The sequence below is a fragment of the Xyrauchen texanus genome, chromosome 13 (assembly GCF_025860055.1).
Source record: "Xyrauchen texanus isolate HMW12.3.18 chromosome 13, RBS_HiC_50CHRs, whole genome shotgun sequence".
NCBI lineage: Eukaryota > Metazoa > Chordata > Actinopteri > Cypriniformes > Catostomidae > Xyrauchen > Xyrauchen texanus.
Genome location: NC_068288.1, coordinates 4144142 through 4169955, shown reverse-complemented (window position 1 = coordinate 4169955; position 25814 = coordinate 4144142). Strand labels below are relative to the sequence as shown.

Here is a 25814-nt window from a genome sequence, read left to right as displayed (position 1 = left end):
AAATCACGTGACACATTTCGATAAACAGTTTACTCTTGCAATTTTAGTAAAACTTTCCTGTCATTTTGAAATACATGGAATTTAACAGTTATTGGTAAAAACAGTATCTATCTATCTATGCCATTGATGATTAGTATAACTGACTCTGTAAATCCATATGGGGCCACATAGCGTACGTGCAAAATATATAGGCTATATATATATACACACACACACTCTGTATACATATATACAGTATATATATATATATATATATATATATATATATATATATATATATATATATATATATATATATATATATATATATAATATGTATATACAGCACTAATAAATATTTCAGTATCTCATTTGTGCATGAAGAAACAAACAAATGCCTTGCACTGCAATGCAGATCTTAAATCCACAGTTTCTGAATTCAGCATAAATAAAAATTCAAGACACACTGAAAATTTATGTTTGGACATTTAAGCACAGTTGTTTCCAAACCACCAATTAAAAATGTGGAATTCAATTATTTGAAGACCTCAGCGGTAAACAGTGACATTGATTATTGCATCCAAAGTGGTAACTGGGCCTAATTATGTGTAAATTACCATGTTCAATCAGAAACAGCAACTCTGACCTCAGACAAAAGGTATAACTTTTGCTTAATTGGCTAAATAATTAGCTTTCAGTATAATTAGTAAACTTTTCTGTCAATATGTTGACCTATTTAAAGCAGGACTAATTTTTCCAGGTGTTCCAAGACAAATGAACATGTAAAACAAGCAGAATCCAGTTCAGACAATGAATGCCTTTACATTCCACTGCAATGGTCGGTGTGTTGGCTTGCTTTGGCTGTGTAACTCAAAGTTTCTGGCAAAGGTGCAGATATACGGCACAGGAACAATCTGTTCACCAGGAAACGTGACAAGGGAAGGAGACTACAGCGATACAGCAAACCCCCACAATAAGAATGTACATACCACAATTAAGCATTTTATTAACATATTTCTCTCCTTTTTTTTATTAACAAATAGAAAACAGACTGGCTGTACAACAGATTGAATGTGCTTTTGTCTCTATGTGAACCCAAAGTGTAATGAATTCTTCCCATCTTACTTTGTGCTCAGGCAATAGGAGAAAAGATACTCTCGTCTCGAGTATGCACACATTTTCAGTCCAATGCTGCAGTTGTAAAGTTACAGGAGATTTGTCTTCAAGAGCCACAGTGAGAAATGATCGGATGTCCGTTAATACCACATACGGAGAGTTCAGGATTGTTTTTAGTCTCAGCAGGTGAGCTGAGTCGTTTCACTTCACTTTCATCCAAAACATTTCAGCTGCTAGTCTGAACCGATGATGGATTTCTGAGGTTCAACTGGATGTGCGTGATGGCTGTACATGTGCGTGCAAGTTTGTCAGGTCAAGGCCTGGCCGTATGATGGGTTGACCTTTGACCTCGGCTGACCCCTGATTGAAAGAAAGACTTTTCTGTGGCATCAGGCCTTCAGAATGGAGAGCTTCCAGAAAATGACAGTTTACTGCTATTTCAAGCAGAATGTGTTCTCTCATTTCATTGGTTTATTCAGTTTCCTTAACGGCAGCAGGTCCTTTCAGGTCGCTAACACTGGCTTATCTTTTGTATTTGTTTATATTGTTTTGTAAAGAATCAGGAGGTGAGAAGTTTATATATATTTATATATAAAAGTTTCCCCTTTCACATCTAAAATATCATAATAATGATAAAAAGTAAGAAATCAGCAGCAGCTCTTAATACACCTCTTTTAGTATTAGTAACTTGGGTCATGTGAAAATACATGTCCACATGTGCTAAAAATAATTGAACATATAAGAAAACATTCATAAAGTAATAATAACAATATAAGAAAAAATAAACATAAATTAACCCCTTAGACATTCAGCAAATAATACAAATATTGCACTTTTTGAAAGACATACCAACAGTAATGGCCACAATAATAAACTTAAAAATAATAACAAAACTACAAAAAGTCATTTTCTCATTCAGTACTTTTGTCTTGTCTTCTGGTAGAAACATCTTTAAGTAAATTTGGCTTGTTTTATTATCTGAATATATTTTGAATTGATGCAGCCTTCTCAGTCAAAAATGTCATAATTATGAGTTCCAAGCATGTAAATGGCCAAGCGAGGCTGTTTTTACCAGTTGGAAAATTCTGTTGCTGAGTTGCTGAGACGTTTGAAGTGGCGTTTTGACATAATTTTGCAAAATTATTTCAATTTTAGTGCTTTATTTCAATCATATTGATTTATTATATATGACATATCTAAGTAAACTTAATGACCCATCCTTTGAGGTTGTGTGTAATTTGTCTTATTCAAATTAATTAATAATTTGTTACATAACATGCAGAAATAAATCGTATCCACTGGTGCAACTGTAGTTCATTGTGTGTTTATTTTAGTTTGGCATCTTCTGTATTTTGTTGAATGTGGGACATGTTTTTTTTAACTCAACCAACAAACCATTGAATTTTGTTCGATTTCTGCTTATAAACAAGAAGAAAAAAAAACATCTGCCAATGGTTTAAGAAAAATATTAAGTATTTATTCATATTATTTATAACTTAATATTATAAGTATTTATAATATCAAGCCATTTTCAGAGAATATATCTAAAATTGAGTTTTAATCAAAATCTATTCTCTGAAAAAAAATATCTTATGCAGTTTTGCTGCTCAACTAAATGTATCTTGTTTTAAGGATCTTTAGATATTCGTAAAAGAAAAAAAGGCAAAATTACTGAATAAGACAAATCGCAGACGACAATGATAATCACCAAGAGGATGATGAATTGTTTACAATATAAAAGTGGTAATGTAATACACTCAGCAATGTACAAAGACAGGAGCTGTGCATATATAGAGACCAGAATGAAATGTTTGAGTCTGTTTTCAGAGAGAAGAACACATATGCAGTGAATTATCTCCCTGACCATCTCTCTCCGTCTGTCTATCTGTCTTCCTTCAGCAGTGTTGACTGAATAGTTAGGTTGAGAGAAGTGGCGTATCAGCGGAGGTGGCGTTCTGAGGCATTCTGGGAGTGGTTACATTGCATAGTGATCAAAACTGCCCAGGTACTCTAGAGCTGCTCGATAACACAGCTGGTACTGGTCCTGTGTCAGACACACACACAGAACACACACGGTTATACTCAGCAGCATCAGGTTGAGTAAACGATGACAGAATTTTTATTTTTGGGTGAACTGTTCCTTTTACACAAAAGACGTGAGAATACCAATCTAGTGTGACTATACCTCTGTCTGTACCATGGCTGGTCTCTGTGTGCGCAGCGTTTTTACGGTCTGGAACATGTCCACCACTCCTTCATACCTCATCCGCTCCAGCACGATACTCAGAGTGATAAACACTCCTGTTCTGCCCACACCAGCACTGAGACAGACAGACAGACAGACACCAAGACACACACACACACACACACACACACACACACACACACACACACACACACACACACACACACACACACACACACACACACACACACAGAGTGAGAGATAGAGAGAGAGATGTTCAGTACACACAAACAGGCAAACAGTGTAAACATCTAGCTATTAATAACCAGGGCATTTTTATCTATGCAGTTTTTTGCAGAATGAATTCAAAGAAGATTGTTTTTCAATACTGTTCATTTATATGCACTTATGTAACAATCTGACCCTAAGCAGAGGGGTCTTGTATCACCATAAAGGGGTTTATTTCGTGGTAATGGCCGGTTAACCATAAATAATGCTGTAAATTACACGGCTACTTGCAATAAAGTGAAATATTGATTTGAGTTTAAATTATTTCATTATGTGACCAGAAAGAGATTGCAGACATGAAACTAACACACTATCAGATTGGTTGCCAGGGACAGCAGTCAACTATACAGTTTATTGGTCATTATAATTTATGCAAACCTTTTTGACCAATTAGAATCAAGTATTCCAGAGAACCATGTTACCTACATGTATTTTTTACTAGGGCTGTCAATCGATTATTTGTTAATAGAATTAATTACATGATATGCTGATTAATCAAATTAATCGTAATTAATCGCATATATAAATATTTGGTGAGAGAGGTTTTCAGATAACACAAAATCTAAACAAGGATTAAATAAATATAAATAGTTATATTTAAATAATTATATATATATATATATATATATATATATATATATATATATATATATATATATATATATATTATAGATATAATAATTCAGATAATTAAAATTCATGACATTATTGTGGCAGATGACTGCATTGAGACAAAACAAAGAGTGGCTTTAGAAGGCATTATATTGTTTACAGTTGAAGTCAGAAGTTTACATACACCTTAGCCAAATACATTTAAACTCAGTTTTTCACAATTCCTGACATTTAATCATAGAAAGCATTCCTTGTCTTAGGTCAGTTAGGATCACTACTTTATTTTAAGTATGTGAAATGTCAGAATAATAGTAGAGCGAATAATTTACTTCATCTTTTATATCTTTCATAACATTCCCAGTGGGTCAGAAGTTTACATACACTTTGTTAGTATTTGGTAGCATTGCCTTTAAATTATTTAACTTGGGTCAAACATTTTGGGTAAACTTCCACAAGTTTCTCAAAATAAGTTGCTGGAATTTTGGCCTATTCCTCCAGACAGAACTGGTGTAACTGTTTTGTAGGCCTCCTTGCTTGCACATGCTTTTCCAGTTCTGCCAACAAATCAAATCAGATTGAGGTCTGGGCTTTATGATGGCCACTCCAATACCTTGACTTTATTGTCTTTAAGCCTTTTTGCCACAAATTTGGAGGCATTCTTGGGGGTATTTTCCATTTAGAAGACCCATTTGCGACTGAGCTTTAACTTCATGGCTGATGTCTTGAGATTTTGCTTCAATATATCCACATAATTTTCCTTCCTCATGATGCCATCTATTTTGTGAAGTGCACCAGTCCCTCTTGCAGCAAAGCACCCTCACAACGTGATGCTGCCACCCCCATGCTTCACAGTTGGGATAGTGTTTTTCGGCTTGTAAGCCTCACCCTTTTTCCTCCAAACATAACGATGGTCATTATGGCCAAACAGTTCCATTATTGTTTCATCAGACCAGAGGAACTTTCTCCAAAAAGTAAGATCTTTGTCTGAACTGTTGTCTGGTTTTTTATGGCGGTTTTGGAGGAGTGGCTCGTTTTACTGTGGATATATATACTTGTCTACCTGTTTTCTTTTATAAGGTCTTGGCTGATTTGTTTTGATTTTCCCATGATGTCTGTCACGATCCCTTGTCATCTGCACCGTGTTTCATGTTTCGATCCCTTGTTGTCTGCCCCGGGTTTTGCGTTTCGCCGTTCATGTTCCATGTCACGTTTTCCCTGTTGTCCGCCCCGAGTCTCACTGTCCTTGTGTAAACTACACTTCCCGTCTTTCCCAGCCCTTCTCTGCGTTATTGTCCGCACCTGTCTGTTGTTTTGTCATTACCGTGTCTCTTTATTTAAAGCCCGCTTCTTCCCCTTCCCTTTGTCGTTCGTTGGCGTTTCATGTCGATTCCTATGTTCTCTCGTGGTTGTCTCTCTGTTCCCCTTGTTCGTTTGAGGTTACCCCCCCCTCCCCCCCCGGCTTTCGTGGATGTTCGTTGTCTATGCCCCTAATTCCTTCCCTTCGTTTATGTCCTTCCTGTCGTGTGTTCTTTTGTGTTTTAGTTTAGTTTTTCCCAGCGTGGACTTTTCTTTGTGTTTATTTGTTTATGATTTATAAATAAAGCCGCTTTTGGATCCAAATCACTCGTCTGCCTTCTCCTGCTTCCAACAGCCGTGACAGAACGAACGACCACCTATGGATCTAGCGGTTCTTCAGGCAAACTGCCGCCTCCTGAATTTGAGGCAAGGAAGCCGCCCGGTGGAGGACCATGTTAGAGACTTCCTGGACCTAGCGAGGGCCACTGACTTCCCTGACTCCTCCCTGGTGGTGTTCTTCCGGGAAAACCTGACCGTTCGCTCAAGGAGCGGTTGCCACCGGCGACGCGCGGCTGGACGCTCCGCGATTTTGTGGAGGAGACGCTGCTGGCATGCGGCTCGCCATTCACTGTGGATGTTGTGGAGGAGGATCCTGCCTCTCCTCCCACAGTGGTGACCCTCCAGTCGTCCATGGCTCATCCTGTTTCGCCTGCCCCACCTGCCAGCAAGCCAACCCCCATGCCTGCCTTGATTAACGAGCCAGCGCTGCCAACTTCGTCCGCTCGGAGGAGGAGGAGAAGAAAAGCTTCCGCTTCCCAGATCACGCCAGCCACGGTCTGCGAGCCAGCGCCCACGACAGCCACGGTCTGCGAGCCAGCGCCCACGCCAGCCACGGTCAGCGAGCCTGAGCCCACGCTAGCCATGGTCAGCGATCCAGCATTGCCAGTCTCATCCACCCGGAGGAGGAGGAGAAAAGGAAAGGCCTCTGCCCTCCAACCTCTGCCAAGCAGCCAGCGCCTGTAGCCTCGACCGTCCCAGAGCCAGCGCCTGTAGCCTCGACCGTCCCAGAGCCAGCGCCAGCAGCCATGACCGTCCAAGGGCAAGCGCCCCTCGAGTCTTCCAGGGCTCCTCCTCCCGAGCCTCCCAGGGCTCCGCTCCCCAAGTCACTCGAGTCTTCCAGGGCTCCGCCTCTCAAGCCTCTCGAGCCTCCCAGGGCTCCGCCTCTCAAGTCTCTCGAGCCTCCCAGGACTCCTCTCGAGCCTCCCAGGGCTCCGCCTCTCAAGTCTCTCGAGCCTCCCGGGGCTCTGCCCCTCAAGCCTCTCGAGCCTCCCAGGGCTCCGCCTCTCAAGCATCTCGAGCCTCCCAGGGCTCTGCCTCTCAAGCATCTCGAGCCTCCCAGGGCTCCACCTCTCAAGCATCTCGAGCCTCCCTGGGCTCCGCCCCTCAAGTCACTGGAGTCTTCCAGGGCTCCGCCCCTCAATTCACTGGAGTCTTCCAGGGCTCCGCCTCTCAAGCCTCTCGAGCCTTCCAGGGCTCCGCCTCTCAAGCCTTCCAGGGCTCCGCATTTCGAGCCTTCCAGGGCTCTGCCTCGCAAGCCTCTCGAGCCTTCCAGGGCTCCGCCTCTCGAGCTCCTCAAGTTACCCATGGATCCGCCTCCTGAGCCACCCACGGCTCCGCCTCCTGAGCCTCCTACGGCTCTGCTCCCAGAGACTCCAGAGCTTTCTAGGGCTCCGCCTCTCGAGCCTCCTACGGCTCTGCTTCCAGAGACCCCAGAGCCTCCTTTGGCCCCGCCTCCCGAACCTCCTTCGGCCCCCGCCTCCCGTGCCTCCTACGGCTCTGTCCCCAGTGATTCCCTTACGGCTCTGTCATATGGCGCCACCTTCCTCGGCTCCACCTCCTGAGCCTTCCTCGGCTCTGCCTCCTGGGCCTTCCTCGGCCCGGCCTCCGGGGCCTCCCTCGGCTCCGTCTCTTGAGCCTCCCTCGGCTCCACCTCCAGAGCCTTCCAGGCCTCCGCCTCCAGAGCTGCCTACGGCGCCACCACCCTCTGCTCCACCTCGTGAGCCTCCCTCGACTCCGCCTCCTGAGCCCCCAGAGCTTTCCGTGGTTCCGCCTCCCTTGGCTCCGCCTCCTGGGTCTCTCTCCGCTCCGCCTCCTGGGCCTCCCAAGCCATCCTCGGCTCCGCCTTCCTCAGCTCCACCTCCTGAGCCTCCAGAGCCTCCCTCAGCTCCGCCTCCTGAGCCTCCCTCAGCTTCGTCTCCAGAGCCCCTCTCAGCTCCGCCTCCGGGACCTGTCCCTGTCTTGTGGCAGCCTCCCAGGCCTCCTAGACCTGTCCCTGTCTTGTGGCCGCCTCCCAGGCCTCCTAGACCTGTCCCTGTCTTGTGGCTGCCTCCTAGACCTGTCCCTGTCTTGTGGCCGCCTCCTAGACCTGTCCCTGTCTTGTGGCCGCCTCCTGAACCTGTCCCTGTCCTGTGGCCACCTCCCAGGCCTCCTGGACCTGTCCCTGCCCCTTGGACTGCCCTCTTGCCCTCTGTGCCCCCCGGACTTCCTGTCTGCCCTGTGTGCTCCCCTTGGACTGCCTCCTTGCCCATGTGCCTCCTTAGTCTGTCTTTGTGTCCCTTGTTTCCCCCTTGGTCTGTCTGTTTCCCCCCAGGTCTACCCCTCACTCCTTGGTCCTTTGTTTGTTTTTGTTATTTTTGTCTTTTTGTTTAGGACTCTGTTCCCCTTGTTCGTTTGAGGTTACCCCCCTGCCTTTCGTGGATGTTCGTTGTCTATGCCCCTAATTCCTTCCCTTCGTTTTTGTCCTTCCTGTCATGTGTTCTTTTGTGTTTTAGTTTAGTTTTTCCCAGCGTGGACTTTTCTTTGTGTTTATTTGTTTATGATTTATAAATAAAGCCGCGTTTGGATCCAAATCACTCGTCTGCCTTCTCCTGCTTCCCAAAGCCATGACAATGTCAAGCAAAGATGCACTGAGTTAGAAGTTAGGCCTTAAAATACATCCACAGGTACACCTCCAATTCAGTACACTACCTATCAGAAGCTAATTGTCTAAAGGCTTGACATAATTTTCCAAGCTGTTTAAAGGCACAGTTAACTTCTGACCCACTGGAATTGTGATAGTGAAAGTGAAACAATCTGTCTAAAAACAATTGTTGGAAAAATGGCTTGTGTCATGCACAAAGGAGATGTCCTAAATGACTAAAACTATAGTTTGCTAATATGAAATCTGTGGAGTGGTTAAAAAATGAGTTTTAATGTCTTCAAACTAAGTGCATGTAAACTTCTGACTTCAACTGTATGTCCATATCGTTGAACTTATCATTGTAAACCATTTTGCAATTCGTAAATCTAAAAATCATAAATCTAAAAAAGTTAGATTTATTATAAAGGCTTTTCTAAGGATACGTCAAAGAACACCTGCGTTAGATGGAGGTTTTTCAAGTCTTACTTTGGTTGTGTTATAAACACAGTAATTTTAGGTCACCATGTCAAGTTAAATGTAGTTTGAAACTTAGAAAAACACGTTTCAAGATCCCTGTATTTAACAAATCAGTCCTAATTGCTAGTGTCACTAGTGTCAAGCGAGCCTGACTGTGGTTTGTTTTCAGTACAGCTGTGCGTTGTCTATACAGCTGGAGTGTCGCTTCATGCCCCCTGCTGAAAACAGGTGGTACCCATGAAGGTTGAATTGCTCAGATTGTAGCAAAACCCCATATTACGGTCAAGGGGTTTAAAGTGTTATTTTTTATATAGTTAATTGCACTGAATTTACGTTAAATTGACAACCCTATTTTTTACTCCAATGCAGCAGGTAAAAACAGGGGAACACAGGGACTTCAATTAATATTTTTGAGTGATGAAGCAAATGAATAATTTAATCAGAGATCGGAATGGACTCACTGAAATGGACAGTTTGAATGGATTCATGGAAAAGAACACCAACCAAACTAACCAACTAACCAAATTGAATGAGTTTTTTTGCTAATTAATTTTCTATTCTATTAAAATATAATGTAATATTATATTCACTACCGTTCAAAAGCTTCAGAACACAGACATTTTTGTTTTTGAAAGAAATTGATGCTTCTATTCACCAAGTATGCATTAAATTGATAAAAGAAACACAGAACATTAATAAAACAAATAAAATTGATAAAAAATACAAAAACATTAATAATGTTACAAATTATGTTAAGTTTCTTTAACCATTTTTTATTATATACAATGGCGGCCAAAAGTTTGGAATAATGTACAGATTTTGCTGTTTCATAAGGAAATTGATACTTTAATTCACCAAAGTAGCATTCAACTGATCACAAAGTGTAGCAATTTTTGATCAAATCTAGACAGGCCCCATTTCCAGCTGCCATCACTATATATATGTACAAACACACACACACACACATATGTATATACAGTATATATATATATTCTGTATGCAGTATACAGTATATCTTTTCAAAGCATTTTCAGCAGTTCAGTCTACTAAGAATATACTGTCATCTAATCCCTAAATTGTAATATTTCTAATGAGCAAATTTGGTACACCCCTACTGCTTCAAATACATACTTAGTTTACAGCGTTTATTTGTTCTTACCTGCAATGAACAGTGATTGGTCCATCCTGTCCGAATTGCTCCTTGGTTTTGTGGACTTGGCCAATAAAATCAATGAAGCCCTCTCCTGTCTTTGGCACACCTTGTTCCGGCCAGTCAGTGAACTGGAATTGCCGGATCGTTCTGGACTGGCCATCCTGAGAGTGAGAGTGAGAGGAAGAGTGTTTTAAAGAACGTTTGTAAAAAAAATATCAACAGCACAGCCAGAGTTCCTCTATAACATTCTGGCGAAACCTACCCTGGCGTCTGTGACTTTAAACTCTCGTAAGATGTACTGCGGCATGTTGTATTCAGCCATGGGGTCCACGACAAAATACTGGTATCGAGCAGATCTCTCGGCAGGCCAGTACTGATGACACTTCTCCTGCAGAGTGCAAAAACACATGCTTTTAAGGGCCCAACTAAAATTTAATTCCTATCTGAAAATCCCTTTTTAATTTTTTTTTTTACAGGACAGTGATGAGAGTAGTAGCACCTGTTACTGGAAAACAGCTTTTACACCAACTAAATTAACTAAATGTCGAACAGACTTGGGTCGGCACCAGAAGCTCGTGTGTATAAGTGTGAACTCACCCTTCCCATCTCTCTGAGCTTTGTCAGCATCACTATGATGGTGGAGTTGTGCTCCCACAGCATTCTCCAGAGGTCTTCTGTTGTTTCAGCGAGAGGACCCTGTGTGGCTATATACGCCTTCTGCTGCCTGAAGGAACACAACACGTGAAGATGCAGTTTAAATACACAAACAACAAACACACATTTACTCAGAGAAAGCAGTCTGAGATCTGATTGCTTTAAGGGATAAGTCACCAAAATTATTTTCATTCTGTCATTATTTACTCACGATCATGTAATTCCTATGGAGCTCATTAGAGGACAGAGAGAGATTTAAAACAATAGTTTTGCATTCCCTTGCAGTACATTTACAAAGGGTTTTAATATCATAATACTGTGGTAACCGTGATTGTAGTAACCACATTTTTTGGTGGATACCATGTTCTACTAAAGTAATATTGTAGTAACCATGACTGTAGTAGGCTAACCATGTATTCACGGTTTCACTATGAATATCATGGTTATTTACTGTGAGAGAATGCAAAACTATTTCAGAAAAAAAAAAAATGTATACATATATATAAACATACACACACTACCGGTTAAAATTTTGAAATACTTAATCATTCTTTAATATATATATATATATATATATATATATATATATATATATATATATATATACACACTCACCTAAAGGATTATTAGGAACACCTGTTCAATTTCTCATTAATGCAATTATCTAATCAAACAATCACATGGCAGTTGCTTCAATGCATTTAGGGGTGTGGTCCTGGTCAAGACAATCTCCTGAACTCCAAACTGAATGTCAGAATGGGAAAGAAAGGTGATTTAAGCAATTTTGAGCGTGGCATGGTTGTTGGTGCCAGACGGGCCGGTCTGAGTATTTCACAATCTGCTCAATTACTGGGATTTTCATGCACAACCATTTCTAGGGTTTACAAGTATGGTGTGAAAAGGGAAAAACATCCAGTATGCGGCAGTCCTGTGGGAGAAAATGCCTTATTGATGCTAGAGGTCAGAGGAGAATGGGCCGACTGATTCAAGCTGATAGAAGAGCAACTTTGCCTGAAATAACCACTCGTTACAACCGAGGTATGCAGCAAAGCATTTGTGAAGCCACAACACGCACAACCTTGAGGCGGATGGGCTACAACAGCAGAAGACCCCACCGGGTACCGCTCATCTCCACTACAAATAGGAAAAAGAGGCTACAATTTGCAAGAGCTCACCAAAATTGGACAGCTGAAGACTGGAAAAATGTTGCCTGGTCTGATGAGTCTCGATTTCTGTTGAGACATTCAGATGGTAGAGTCAGAATTTGGCGTAAACAGAATGAGAACATGGATCCATCATGCCTTGTTACCACTGTGCAGGCTGGTGGTGGTGGTGTAATGGTGTGGGGGATGTTTTCTTGGCACACTTTAGGCCCCTTAGTGCCAATTGGGCATCGCTTAAATGCCACGGCCTACCTGAGCATTGTTTCTGACCATGTCCATCCCTTTATGGCCACCATGTACCCATCCTCTGATGGCTACTTCCAGCAGGATAATGCACCATGTCACAAAGCTGGAATCATTTCAAATTGGTTTCTTGAACATGACAATGAGTTCACTGTACTAAAATGGCCCCCACAGTCACCAGATCTCAACCCAATAGAGCATCTTTGGGATGTGGTGGAACGGGAGCTTCGTGCCCTGGATGTGCATCCCACAAATCTCCATCAACTGCAAGATGCTATCCTATCAATATGGGCCAACATTTCTAAAGAATGCTTTCAGCACCTTGTTGAATCAATGCCACGTAGAATTAAGGCAGTTCTGAAGGCGAAAGGGGATCAAACACAGTATTAGTATGGTGTTCCTAATAATCCTTTAGGTGAGTGTATATAAACATTTCTTTCACATTTTAGAATAATAGTAAAGTCATCAAACTATGGAATAACAAAAATGGAACAATGGGAATTATGTTGTGACTAAAAAAAATCCAAAATAAATAAAAACTTTGTTATATTTTAGCATCTTCAAAATAGTCTCCCTCTGCCTAGAATTTGCAGACATGTACCGTGACATTTTCTCAGTCAACTTCTTGAGATATCACCCTGGGATGCTTTTTAAACAGTACTGAAGTAGTTCCCATCTATGTTGGGCAATTATTGGCTGCTTTTCTTTATTATTTGGTCCAAGTCATCAATTTCAAAAACTTTTTTTGTTTTTTATTTTTATTATTATGAAATAAATTAATATGGTGGCACAATTATATGATTATCTACAAAACCAATTAAAAATTTAAGCAGATCAAATTATTTTTAAGATCATGAGAAACATTACAGTAAAGTGTTTCAAACTCTTGACCGATAGTGTGCACACACACACACACACACACACACACACACACACAAACACACACACACAATATTAAAGCTACCTACCTAATATTGTGTAGGTCCCCCTTGTGCTGCCAAAACAACACCAACCCGCATCTCAAAATAGCATTCTATTCTTCTCACCACAATTGTACAGAGCGGTTATCTGAGTTACCATAGACTTTGTCAGTTCGAACCTGTCTGGCCATTCTCTGTTGACCTCTCTCATCATCAAGGCATTTCCATCCACAGAGCTGCCCCTCACTGGATGGTTTTTGTTTTTGGCACCATTCTGAGTAAATTCTAGAGCAGGGGTGCCCAATACGTCGATCACGATCTACCAGTCGATCGCAAAGGCAATGCTGGTAGATCGCACAAAATTTAAATGTACTTTCGTAAAATTTTAATACAAATAAATATAATGTCTTTCCTTCTTTTAGTTTCTGTCTGACTAGCACTTGACGAGTAAATATTGACCAGGCGAGGTTTGGTTTTGTTGCCATGACAACTAGGTTTGCGCATACGCGCCTTCCAAGGACTTCTGAGAACAGAGCGCGAAATTGCGATGCTACTGCCCGGATTAGGCAAAACTGTCTGATTCCATTCAGTACAAGTCATCAGAATAAGGTAAATGCCCTGGCTATTGTAATCTATTGTGCTGTAGGTGTTTTGGGTTTAGTTTTAAAACTGAATGATATCAACATTTAACATTATTATATATTTTATTAATTAGAAGATGAATTCCATGTAGGGATACATGCAGTAGTCCCAACAAGCATTTTCTTATTTGAAATGAAACTGTGTTTTTTTAGTTGGTAGATCTTATTGAGTTGGTCATTTAAAAGTAGATCATCACACAAAAAAGTGTGGGCACCCCTGTTCTAGAGACTGTTGTGTATGAAAATCCTAGGAGATCAGCAGTTACAGAAAAACTCAAACCAGCCCATCTAGCATCAATAATCATGCCACGGTCCAAATCACTGAGATCACATTTTTTCCCCATTCTGATGGTTGATGTGAACATTAACTGAAGCTCCTGACCCATATCTACATGATTTTATGCACTGCTGCCACACGATTGGCTGATTAGATAATAACATGGATGATTGTTAGTGTCAGATAGGCTGGTTTCATTATTTCTGTAACTGCTGATTTCCAGGGATTTTCATTCACAACAGTCTCTAGAATTTACTCAGAATGATACAAACAAAAAACATCCAGTGAGCGGCAGTTCTGAGGATGAAAATGCTTTGTTGATGTAAGAGGTCAACAGAGAATGGCCAGACTGGTTCGAACTGACAAAGTCTACTGTAACTCAGATAACCACTCTGTAGAACTGTGGTGAGAAGTATATAATCTGCATGTTGGTGCTGTTTTGTCAGCATGAGAGGGACCTACACAATATTTGGCAGGTGGTTTTAATGTTGTGGCTGATCGGTGTGTGTATATATATATATATATATATATATATATATATATATATATATCAAAAAAAATCTTGGAGTTGATTTTCATGTGATTATCATGTAACAATCTTTTGAATGAATAGATTTGTACAATATAAAAACACTATAATAAGGTTGTATTTGTTAACGTGAGCTTATGCATTAGCTATCATAAGCTAATTTTGAAGAATGTATCTTTTTTACAGCATTTATTAATCTTGGTTAATGTTAATTTATGAAAATATAATAATGTTTACAAAATTGTTAACATTTACAACTTTTATTATTAAATAGTTTTAAAGATGTTGAAATTTACATCAACCAAGATTAATATGTGCTGTAAAACTTATTGTTCATTGGTAGTTCATGTCAACTAATGTTATTGTTATAAATTATTGTAAAGTGTTACCAAAAAAACATCCTTAGTATATTATAGACTCCAATAAGAACTTAAAAGGATAGACTGATGCTGACTTGTGTATAGTACAAGTTTTACAGTACTCAAACAATCAAATGTCAATGTAAACTTTTATAGCATAACAAACAAGAAAAATGTATAATTCACAATGGAATTTGATACTACATTTCCAAATACATCTTACTAATTGTATGGAAATCAAACAATTTTGCATGATGGCAGAGGCCCTGAATAATGCGTTATTTAGAAGTGATCTGGAAGGACTTATAGAGGCGTAATTCCACTACATTGACAGCAGGGGGCTCTGTGACTCCATGGTTGAGATCCGAAAAGCACGAGAAGACAGAAACAGACAGCAAGACAGAGGGTGAGATAAAGACCCAGTGGGAGAAAAGAAACACTGCATGGAGAAGATGTAGACAAAATCAGTAAAAGAGAGTGAGAAACACAGACAGAACGAAAGACAGAAGCTGTTACTTGCTGACAGTCTTGGGAGGTGGAACAACAGAAAGCAGCAGATCTTTGGCAGGCCCACACAGCATATAAGTTTAGATCACGTGCTGTGACACATTTAGCTGTGCGAATACACTAGTAGATGTTTCTAGCGCTCGTGCGGATCCCTGCTGTGAGACCCACAGGTGTCTGCTGAAGGTTTACTAATTTAAACTAATTTAATGCATCTCTGAGGTGGTTAGATGTCTAAATCCAACTTCCTCATTGTTCTCCGCAGGCACCGTTCATAGTCACAGCGATTTTATCACAGCAGGTCGACAAGTTGCTGTATTGTTGGTTGCAATGGCAGTTTATAAATGCTGGATGCTCTAATTTTATTAGTGGGCTGTGAAAATGGCCATAGCTTTGTCTGATCACAAATTTTATATAATTGTATAGACCCTTTTAAAAGACTGTGATTATGCATTTCCACCGTTATTTTTTATTAACTTTTGTATTTTTTTTATTGATTCCATACAACAACTTAAATAAACGTAAGCACACACCACAGTGGTCAAAAGTTAAATTGACAATGACACACAAACATAAAAAAACAAACAAACATAAAATGTATACTTAAAAAAACAGTAAGTTTGTACACATTTAAAACCACACATCATTCTCCACTGCCCCTCCCAGAGAGCCTTCTAAGAAGGCTAAGTAGCTGCCCCATTTTTTATTAAATAGACACTGGTTGCCCAGACTTCTCTATGACATCTCAAATGCTGCTACCCTGCCCATCTAGGTGCACCACTCTCAAAATTAGGGCACTCCAGCCAACTACCATCCCAAGAATAACCCGTCTGCCTATCATAACACTGGCCATGACCAAATTCTTTATGTAATTATCCCCTATATATTTTTATTTTGTATTTTTATAAAAAAAAATATTTTTAAATTCCCAACTGGGAATGCCCAATACCCAAGACTTTGTAGGTTCTAGTGGTTTCACGGTTAATCACCTCAATCCGGGTGGCGGAGGACAAGTCTCAGTTGCCTCCACACCCACACTCTTCCAGTACCAAGTTTACATTTTTCTCCCATAATCCCTTGAGAAAAGCTGAAGCTCTGTCCCCCAGACGCTAAATTAGCAGGGAGTAATACACTGATGCCTCATGACCTTTTCCAAAAGCAGTAATCACCACTCCCAGAGTATCTGCCACTTTAGGGGGGTGTATGCTACTCCCAAAAATAGAACAGTGTAGGTGGCGCAGCTGTAAATACTGAGACATGGGAATCCCAAAATATTGAACCATATTTTCAAAGGATCTCAACATTCCACTCTCATATAGGTCACCAAGTAAATTAACCCCCCTCACAATCCACTCTGACTAGCAGAAAGGGGACTTATTAATACAAAATTTTGGGTTCAGCCATATGCTCGAGGCTACATTTAAATAAATGTCTGACTTAAACACTGTGGACACTTGTCCATATCAAGTGCAAATGCGAGATAACGGGGTGTAACTTAACTTCTCCAGATAGTTTGATAGAAAGGCTTTGTAATGGTGAAATAGGGGCAAGAACTTCCTGTTCAATACAAAATCAGGGAGGGGCTCTCTCAGATGGGAGCAACCAATGAGCCAAATGTCTGAGACCCAATGCATAATAATAAAACAAAATCTTATGTAGGCCTAGCCCACCTTGGTGGCCTATGTAATTTACCAAAATGTAATCTGGGAAGTTTATCATTCCAAATGAAGGACTTCGCTATGCTATCAAATTGCCTGAAATAAGAGAGGGGGGCATCTAAAGGGAGAAACTGTAGCAGGTAGTTGAATTTTGTAATACAATTAATTTGAATAAAATTAACCTTCACAGTCACAGATAAATGTAATGAAGCCCATTTACCCACATAACTTAATTCACCCAATAAAAGTATTCCCGAACCCATACATTTCCAAAATCTTAAAAAAATAAACCGCATTCTACAATATTAAACACCTTTTAGGCGTCAAGTGAGATAGCAGCGACCGGAGTCTGATAGTTCACCACTGCCCACATGACATTAATGAAATGCCTAATGTTATCAGAAAAGTTACGCCCTGAATAAACCCCACCTGATCTATATGTATAATAGATGTCCTAACTTTACTTAATCGGTTAGCCAAAATTTTGGACAATATTTTAGTCTAGCTGGATTAGGGAAATTGGACGTTAACTCTTACACTCACTTGGAACTTTGGCAACATCTCTAAACACACCAGGGTGTGATCAGAGACTAAAATGTTTCCAATTGAGCAATCAACATCAGATGGAATGTGGAACTTCAATATAAAAGAAAAATATTCTAGAGTAAATCTTATGGACTGATGAGTCCCTCCCAAATGGGTTCAAAAGTCTCCAAATATCTGTAAGACCAAGATATTTACACATCCTGTGAAGCATCAGTGTTGCTCTAGGGGGCTTGCAGACTTCAAATGATTAAAGTCTCCTCCCAATATTATATCAAGAGGGGTGCCAGCAGCTTGCAACATCCCTTCAAGCTCTATCAAAAAGCCCTGATCTTCAACATTAGGTGCATAAATATTAGCCAAAATAAGACTTTGCACCAGAATTTCTGATAAAACAATAATGACTCTTCCTAATTTATCTTAAACCTGTTTGAGACATTTGAATTGTAGATACTTACTTATCAGTGCAATGACTCCCTTGCTCTTTCTTGAGCCAGCACTAAAGACAACATGTCCACCCAATATCTTCCCAAATGTTTCAGCTTCCTGCGGGGATAGATGCATTTCTTGAAGGAACACTATATCATATTTCCTACACTTAAGAAGTAAATAACCTTCTATCTTTTTATGGGGTGCCCCAACCCATTCACATTCAATGTGGAGAGAGAAAATCCACTCATATTAACATTTGACATTTTGACAAATAAGAAAATATAAATTGTGTATTAAAAACAGGATTATAAAGACCACATTCCAACATTAGTGCAATAATCAAAACCTTAAATTTCCCCAGAATCAAACAAACAGAAATAAGAAAAATGTGCACATTAACCCCATGCACGACAGCGCCAACTGGCGCTCTAAACTCAAACAGTCAATGAACGCCCACAAGAACCCTCTTGACAACTTTGCCATCGGATTGCTCAAGTCCAGTGTTTTATACAACATTTGTGAGACAGAATTACACGGCAAAAGATAATCTATTAAACAAACTCCAGCCAATAGGCTGAATAATCACAAAGAGCATGTACATTCATCCACAAAACTGTCCCGAAGGTGTGTTCCTCCACAAAACAAACTCCAGCCGCTAGGCGGAACCAGCACAAAAAGAATAAAGCGCTCAGTTTCCTCAAACAGTCAAGTGAATGTTCAGTAAGCCAGTCCACTCAGCTGCAACGTAACACAAAATTACTTACTCACTCCATTGACTTTATGAAGGACATCGCTTGCTGTGGGCATGTGAATGTTTTATGGCTGTCCTTAGCATCTTTTCTGAATTTGGCCGGGAATATCAGTGCAAATGTGACCTTCCGTTGAAGAAAACGTTTCTTGCATTCCTTGAATCGATCACTTTTCTCTCTTGTCAAATTCACAAAATCTATGAACAACAAAATGCTGTGATTTTTTCCAAGAAAGACTTCCTTTACTCCTCGCCTCACATAACACAAGATCTTTATTGGATGATCTCAGAAATTTGGCCAGAATTGATCAGGGCCTGTCTCCCTCCATGGCTCGCTGAGAAGGAACCCTGTGAGCTCACTCGATTTCCAGCTTATGGCCTGTTGTCAAGCAGATTCTGAAGGAGCCCATCCAGGAATTTCTCCATATCCTGACCCTCTTCAGCCTCAGAAATTCAGACAATACGGACGTTATTCTGCCAGCTACGGTTCTCCAAATCCACATTGGTCACTAGTGGATTAGCAGCTAATTCCCTCTGCGATGACTCCAGATAATCGATCCATTTCTCGACACCCCCCACTCTTGTAACCACATCAGTAAACTTCGCCTCCATGGCAGTGATCGATCGTCGTATTACAGCATGATCCTCCAAGTCAGTAATGACCATCGTCAGCATTGCTGACATGTTCAACATCTCTCGCCGCATTTTTCGCTTCTCTCTGACTAAATCAATTCCCAGGCCCGGGGCCTGCTCAGGGGTGTCAGCTTGAGCACGTAAGTGTCTTTTAATGTCTCCAGAGCCTGATGATTTTTTAATTCTCATATGTTTAATTAACATATTGTCCTCCTAGAACAGTTATGGAACAGAGTGTATCGAATCTCACCAGTTTATATCACAGTCAATGGAAAGGAGGAGGCGAGAACCGGCTTGACGATATAAATAATATTTGAATGAGAAACATAAAAGACAAACACACACGATGGACATGTCCGTAAACGATCTCTCTCTCCCGCACAATCCTCCGCAGTCGGCCTTTATCCCTATCGGAAGCTTGATTAGCCTGATAAGGGACCGGGTGTGTAGAATCACGACCCGGCCCTGCCCTTAACCCTGCCACAATCATTAAGTGTTAACACTAGCAAAGTGTAGAGAGCTCGCCATTCACATGTCCGATCCTCATTGTAGTTGACAACAATAAAGAGCAAAATGACAAAAACATTTATCAAACTGTAACAGAACAAACTTAAAAAGAAAATTAAAAAACCCTTTGGCAACTAATATTTTCGTCAGTAATTCGTTGGTGAGATTATCACTAATGGGGTTTAAACTGTTGTTGAGGGAGTGAAAGTAAATTTGGCGTCTTTCTCACTTCTGATACCCGCAATCCATCATTGTCTATTTTTGTCCTCAACGTAACATGTATTTTTATCTTTTCTGTTTGAGTAAATGAAAACAGATAACTTCAGTGTCTGCTTAAGGTTTTCATGTTGTCTAGATCGATTTTAAAGACTTTGGAATAAATTAATTTGGGGTGAATGTGCTATTCCACCATGGTCCAAAAAAAGTAAGTTAATTGATTTAATATAATGAAATACTGAATATATACAGTAAATAAAATCTAGATATTTAATCTATAATGATATGCTTAAATTAAATGAATGCATTCATTTCAATAACAGATGCTATGAAACTATTTATATTGTGAAAAGCGCTATACAAATACAATAACTTGACAAACATGTACACACACTACATGTTTGAGTGTTTGACAGCAAGTGTATGATTAATTAATACTCAAAAAAGAAATGTATTTTTAAAAATAAAATTTCCCGCAGTTACATTTTTTATTTTATTTTATTCCATTTTAATCCTAATTCCTTAATTCAAATTATCATTACAATTCTGCATCCTGTTTCAAATTCAATTCAAATACAGGAAATGAACAGAATTTGAAAGGCATTCTCAAATCAGTTCTGAATGGTGCACAAACCTGATTTATTCACTGAAAGCACACACACGTACCTGTATCCATCAATAAAGCTGCCGTTAATATAGTCGGATCCCTCCACGCCTCTGATTGGCTGCAGACACACACGGCTGGATTCAAAGGGCATGATGTTCACCAGTCGGTTCTTAAACTTGTTGCACGGTAGACTAGCACTGATGAATCTGGACATGTGTGCTTTAGAGTTGGCCAGTTTCTGCAGTGAGAAAAGAGACAGAACTTCATTGTAAAAGTTTTTGACAGGTAACAAAAATGTGCTTCAAAAGGCGATTAACCTGATGACATCAAGTCAAACCAATGAAATACAGTTGTAATGGTCAAATCAAGTGCACTGAAGATAAAACCCGAAATGTGGCTCAATAACATCACATATGAAAATATATCAGTTCTACCCAGAAACACATATTATTAGATACACATTTATAAAATCGTGGGCACTGGCCAGGGGTTGGGCAGCGGGTTGGGCAACACCTAATACCACCTAACTAATAACTTTGCGAGATTTTACAATCTCAGGGTTGAGTCAGTATCGTCCCGTGTTTTCTCAGGTCCGAGCCGGTAGAACTCGGTAACAAGCTGACGGACTGGCCAGGTGGATCGCTTGCACCTAGCGCCCTTTCCCTCAGTCGAGGTAAAACTGTGCGCTTTCTCTCCCAAGAGATTCCATATATTCGGATCCCTGGATGACTCCTCCCTAGCCCTATGGGTCCGCAATTCGGCGGAGGAATTCGCTGACCCAATCCACTACGGGTACTCAAATCTACCCTATACTGGAATAAGGTGCTCCACAGGTCGGGACTCCTGCGTGGACTCCTCCTGTATGTATTTTACGCGGTACGGTCCCCTTGCAAGTGGACCCGCGTCTCCCTTAGGCAGTTCCAGCTGCCCTCCGGTCGCCGTGCTGTAGCAACTCCCCCCTTCTTGAGGCTGGATCTACCACCACGCCATTATTTCCACATGTGACCTGAGTGGCCCATGTGACGTATTTCGCCACTTACCTCCCCGTTCCTGGGCAGGTGTGGTCTCCGCAGGGTCTTTTCCCCCTGAAAGAATAGGAAACTGGGTAAGACCCCCTTCCCACGATGCGTGTAAGGGCCCCAGCCACTTTGGCTCTATGCGGGAAACATAGAGAGAAAAGAGGCCCGGCTAGGCTCGGCCCGTTCCCAGATTGACAAGCGTCACCTTGTTTCCTTGCTTAGGGTAACCAAAAGGGTTCCGACATCTATTTATGGGGCATTGGGGAAGGGTATGTGCAGTCTGACACAACTGGTCGCCTTTGCACATAAATATACCTGCCCGCTCTTGTGTCAGCAGTACATGTACACGGCTCAGCGCATGTCGTGATTTGAATCGGACCCCTAGTGTCTCTTCTTCGACACAACGCCGAAGTGAGTGACAGACAGGGAATGTCTAGGTTACAGATGTAACCTCCGTTCCCTGATGGAGGGAACGAGACGTTGTGTCCTCCCGGCCACGTCGCTGAGCCGAGCCACTGTAGTGGCCGGACCATTTCCGGCTCCTCAAAAAAATCCTGAATGAACTTGACGTATTTGCCCGCTTTTATGCTCGTATGTCCGGGGGCAGGGTGTGCAAATACTGACAGCCTAATTCCCATTGGCCTTTTTTCATAGATCAGAGGCATATTCGGCACTCAAGAGAGACCCCTAGTGTCGCTTCTTCGACACAACGTCTCGTTCCCTCCATCAGGGAATGGAGGTTACATCCGTAACCTAGACGTTTTGTGTAAAGTCACCATTAGGGTGATTAATGTTCCCTTTAGTAAAGTTGGATTCTGTTCAATTCATGTAATTTTTCCATGCACATGTGAATATGCATTGCTGAAGTGCAGGTTTATTTGCACTCCTTTAGGGAATCAAGTTTAATGACTGACCACAGTCATAATTTTTTTTGAGCCAATTAAATAAGATAGAAATACTTTAAATATGAATTTGGTACTACAACATATTAGTTTGTTAAATCTTATTTTTTGACATTCTTTAGCTTTTTAAGGAAATAAAGTTTAATGAACTGATACATTTGTGTGTATAAGGTTTTCAAGTTGTGCTAACATAAAATGACCATAAGTTGAATTTACTTAAAAGCGTGAGGCAAAATGCAAAAAATCTTGTGTATATTTAAGTAATATCACACAAGCAAGAGTGCTATATGGCCCTACATCAGCAGTGCTGTGATTCGGCCACACTAGTAAACTAGTAAGTGTGATATTGCTTATATACAAAAGTTCAATGAACATTTACATTTTAAAAAATTAGGAAAAACCGAGTAAGGTCATAAAAACGCATAAAGTGCATGGAACTACTTTATTACGCTACGGATCCGAATCTGCCGTTGCTAGTTCAAAACAAATGATGCTCAGAAATAGTATCACGGCTTGTGCTGTTTCTAACAAGTTATAGGATAAACAAGGATGGATTGATGGGTGTGTGCGTGTCTATGTATCTTTGTTTGTTTGTGTGTGTGTTTGTGTGTGTGAGACGGAGCATGTGTGATCACCTGTTGCCACTCCCAAGCAGATATACTATCAGCGTTCTGAAGGTCAGCTTTCTCAGTAACTCCTAACAGATATGCACTGCTCTTATGCCTTAGTTTTGAATGGAACAAACACAAGTGGAGTGATACACACAGTGAAGCGTCCGAGTGCTGATCCTGAAAGACCATCAGTGCTCATGGAACGTCTCTCGTCCAATCAGATTTGAGGACCGGAACTAACTGTTGTATATATAAATATATATATATATATATAAAATTGTATATGCATATATATTTTATATACATAGAAGTGTGTATATATCTATCTATCTATCTATCTATATATATATATATATATATATATATATATATATCTTGTGTCCAGCCACCATTTCTTTTAAGTTCTTCACCATTTTTTATCACTTTTTACCTTCACTACTTTTTATTTATAAATGGTCCTGTGGTGTAACAAACATTTTTAAAAGTACAAATATCGCGCAATCATTATAAAACAATTAGCTCAACACAAAAAGTTTGAAATGGAGTATAGCATGTCACACCGCAGGACTTTCCAAAAGTATCTCCTGTCACCTAGCCACTTACGTAGGTGTTTTTGAAAGAGTTTCCATTGTCAACATTTGACATGTTTCTTGGCAGAGAATGAGGATTTTGAGTGTCTTTGTTCTCAAACTTCAAATAAGTCTGCAGATTCATGCTCTTTGAAACTAAGCATAAGGGAAGCATCATGGGAGTTTGGGGAAACCCAAACTCAACACAGTTCTCAAAGCACTGGCCATTTTGCGTGTTCTAATACTGGATCATATAATTGTCATGCAGCACAAAAGCCATGTCAGTTTCACAAACTGTTGCAGAAACAAATTTGCAGAACATCAAGCATCAAAACCCTGATTACACCCTGTACAGATCTATGAGGATCCTGCTGGCAGAACATCTCTGATCCTCATCATCTGAGCTGCGAAGCTGCTGTGTTAAATCCCAGATGTTCAGCAAAAAGCTCAGAAGCATATTAATGGATACAGACTGTCGGCTTCTCATTCAGCTCCTTGTTTACTGTTTAAGAAATTGTCATTTCAATCTGCACCTTCTTGCTTCCTTGCTTTGGCAAAAAGGTTTCTGCTAAAACATTTTAATGACATGTCTTCTCTCTGTCAACAGAAGTATTCTTGTTTTTGTTACAGTGTACTATTATTAAACAGTATATTATTAAAAACCACTATTATTATTGAAAAAAAAATATAAAAATAAAATCTTATCATATCTAGCCTAAACAGTAGGAAAGGAACAATCCTGGTTTGATACCACTGAATAATTCCGTATGCATCACAGCACAGAGACGGCACTCTAAAAGATATAAAGTCTTAAAGATATTAGCTTAAATACTGATTCAGGTAAAATATAAGTGCTGGCATTACTTGATCTCAGTGCTACCTTTGACACCAGCGGCCACAATATAATCTTAGACAGACTGGAAAACTGGGTAGGGCTCTCTGGGACGGTCCTCAGCTGGTTCAGGTCATGTAGATGAGAGTTGTGTGAGACCCTCGCGTGATTGCCCCTCCACCCCTTTTAATGTTGAGCGGTCGTTGTTAGATGATGACACAGGTCCAATACAACCTTTCTCATCAGTTCAGACAGGCAGGCAGATGAATTTACTATTTTTGCTCAGGCAATTAAGTCACAAATACAAGATTGTATTTTAATGTCCATGCTCGATTCTAGCCGACTCAATTGACCAGACGAAGCTCATCTCCATGGTACTGACCCTGCACTTTAAGCCGTCTTAATGCAATCACTTCACCATTTAATAAAGATTGTATTTGTGGATAATGTGTCCTGGCAAAAGAAATGGTTTGAGGAAAACTTAGTGCTTTTGATATTTCTAAAGAAACATTGGCAGCATTTGAAAAGGCCAATACTGGTTTCTTAGAGGTCATTAGTGAGCGCATGCAATTCTTTGCTAATCGGACAGTTGAAGCCATCCAGTGGAATTCAAAACAGTCACATAGTGAGTTGAAGGAACATCTTGATGATGCTAACAACTCATTACTTTTTTCTTTTAAAGCATCCATAGAAGAACATAGTGTAGGTGGTAAGGAGTTGCAAGAAGAATGCAGTCTGAAGCAGCAGCTACTTACCGTGAAAACTACTCTTGACTCCCTTGTGCAAAAAAGCCACCCCCTTGACAGTAAGGCAGCTGAAGAGCCTGATGCTATCCTTTCTCATGTAGGCATAAATTACCCTTCACATTCTGATAGCAGTGAAAGTAGTAATCTTTTGGCACATGCCGCCATTCCATCCAATTTGGCCTGTGGCCGTGTGCTGCCTAGTGGGAGACTATGAGGTTCAAAGTTGACACATGGGAAGAGTTTCAGAAGGTTTTTTAGATGTCTTTCTTCCTGAAGATTATCAAGAGGTACTGGAAGATAGAGTGCAAAGTCAGTTGCAGGGAGCAAATTAAAGTGTGAAGGACCCCAAATTTGTTGTATTGGAGATGTAATGAAAACCACTCACCGGGTTCCTGTCCCAATTTCAAAGCTTCTTTGGGTGAGAAAATTTCTGGTG

General features: G+C 40.5%; 1 protein-coding gene across 4 annotated transcripts in view; it reads right to left on the bottom strand.

Annotated features, from left to right (window-relative positions):
• Positions 1 to 332: 332 nt before the first annotated feature.
• Positions 333 to 25814, bottom strand: part of LOC127653876 (receptor-type tyrosine-protein phosphatase F-like) — a 440914-nt gene continuing 415432 nt past the window's right edge. For 3 of the 4 annotated variants that reach the window (XM_052140683.1, XM_052140684.1, XM_052140685.1), the window contains 6 exons: positions 20759 to 20937; positions 10663 to 10789; positions 10328 to 10453; positions 10072 to 10226; positions 3281 to 3416; positions 333 to 3139 (listed from right to left, as the gene is read on the bottom strand). In XM_052140683.1, coding sequence (XP_051996643.1) covers positions 3071 to 3139; positions 3281 to 3416; positions 10072 to 10226; positions 10328 to 10453; positions 10663 to 10789; positions 20759 to 20937 — 792 coding nt within the window. In that variant the 3' untranslated portion in view covers positions 333 to 3070. Of the gene's footprint in view, positions 3140 to 3280; positions 3417 to 10071; positions 10227 to 10327; positions 10454 to 10662; positions 10790 to 18014; positions 18103 to 20758; positions 20938 to 25814 lie in introns of those variants that run through there. The other variant, XM_052140686.1, reaches the window with a different exon arrangement.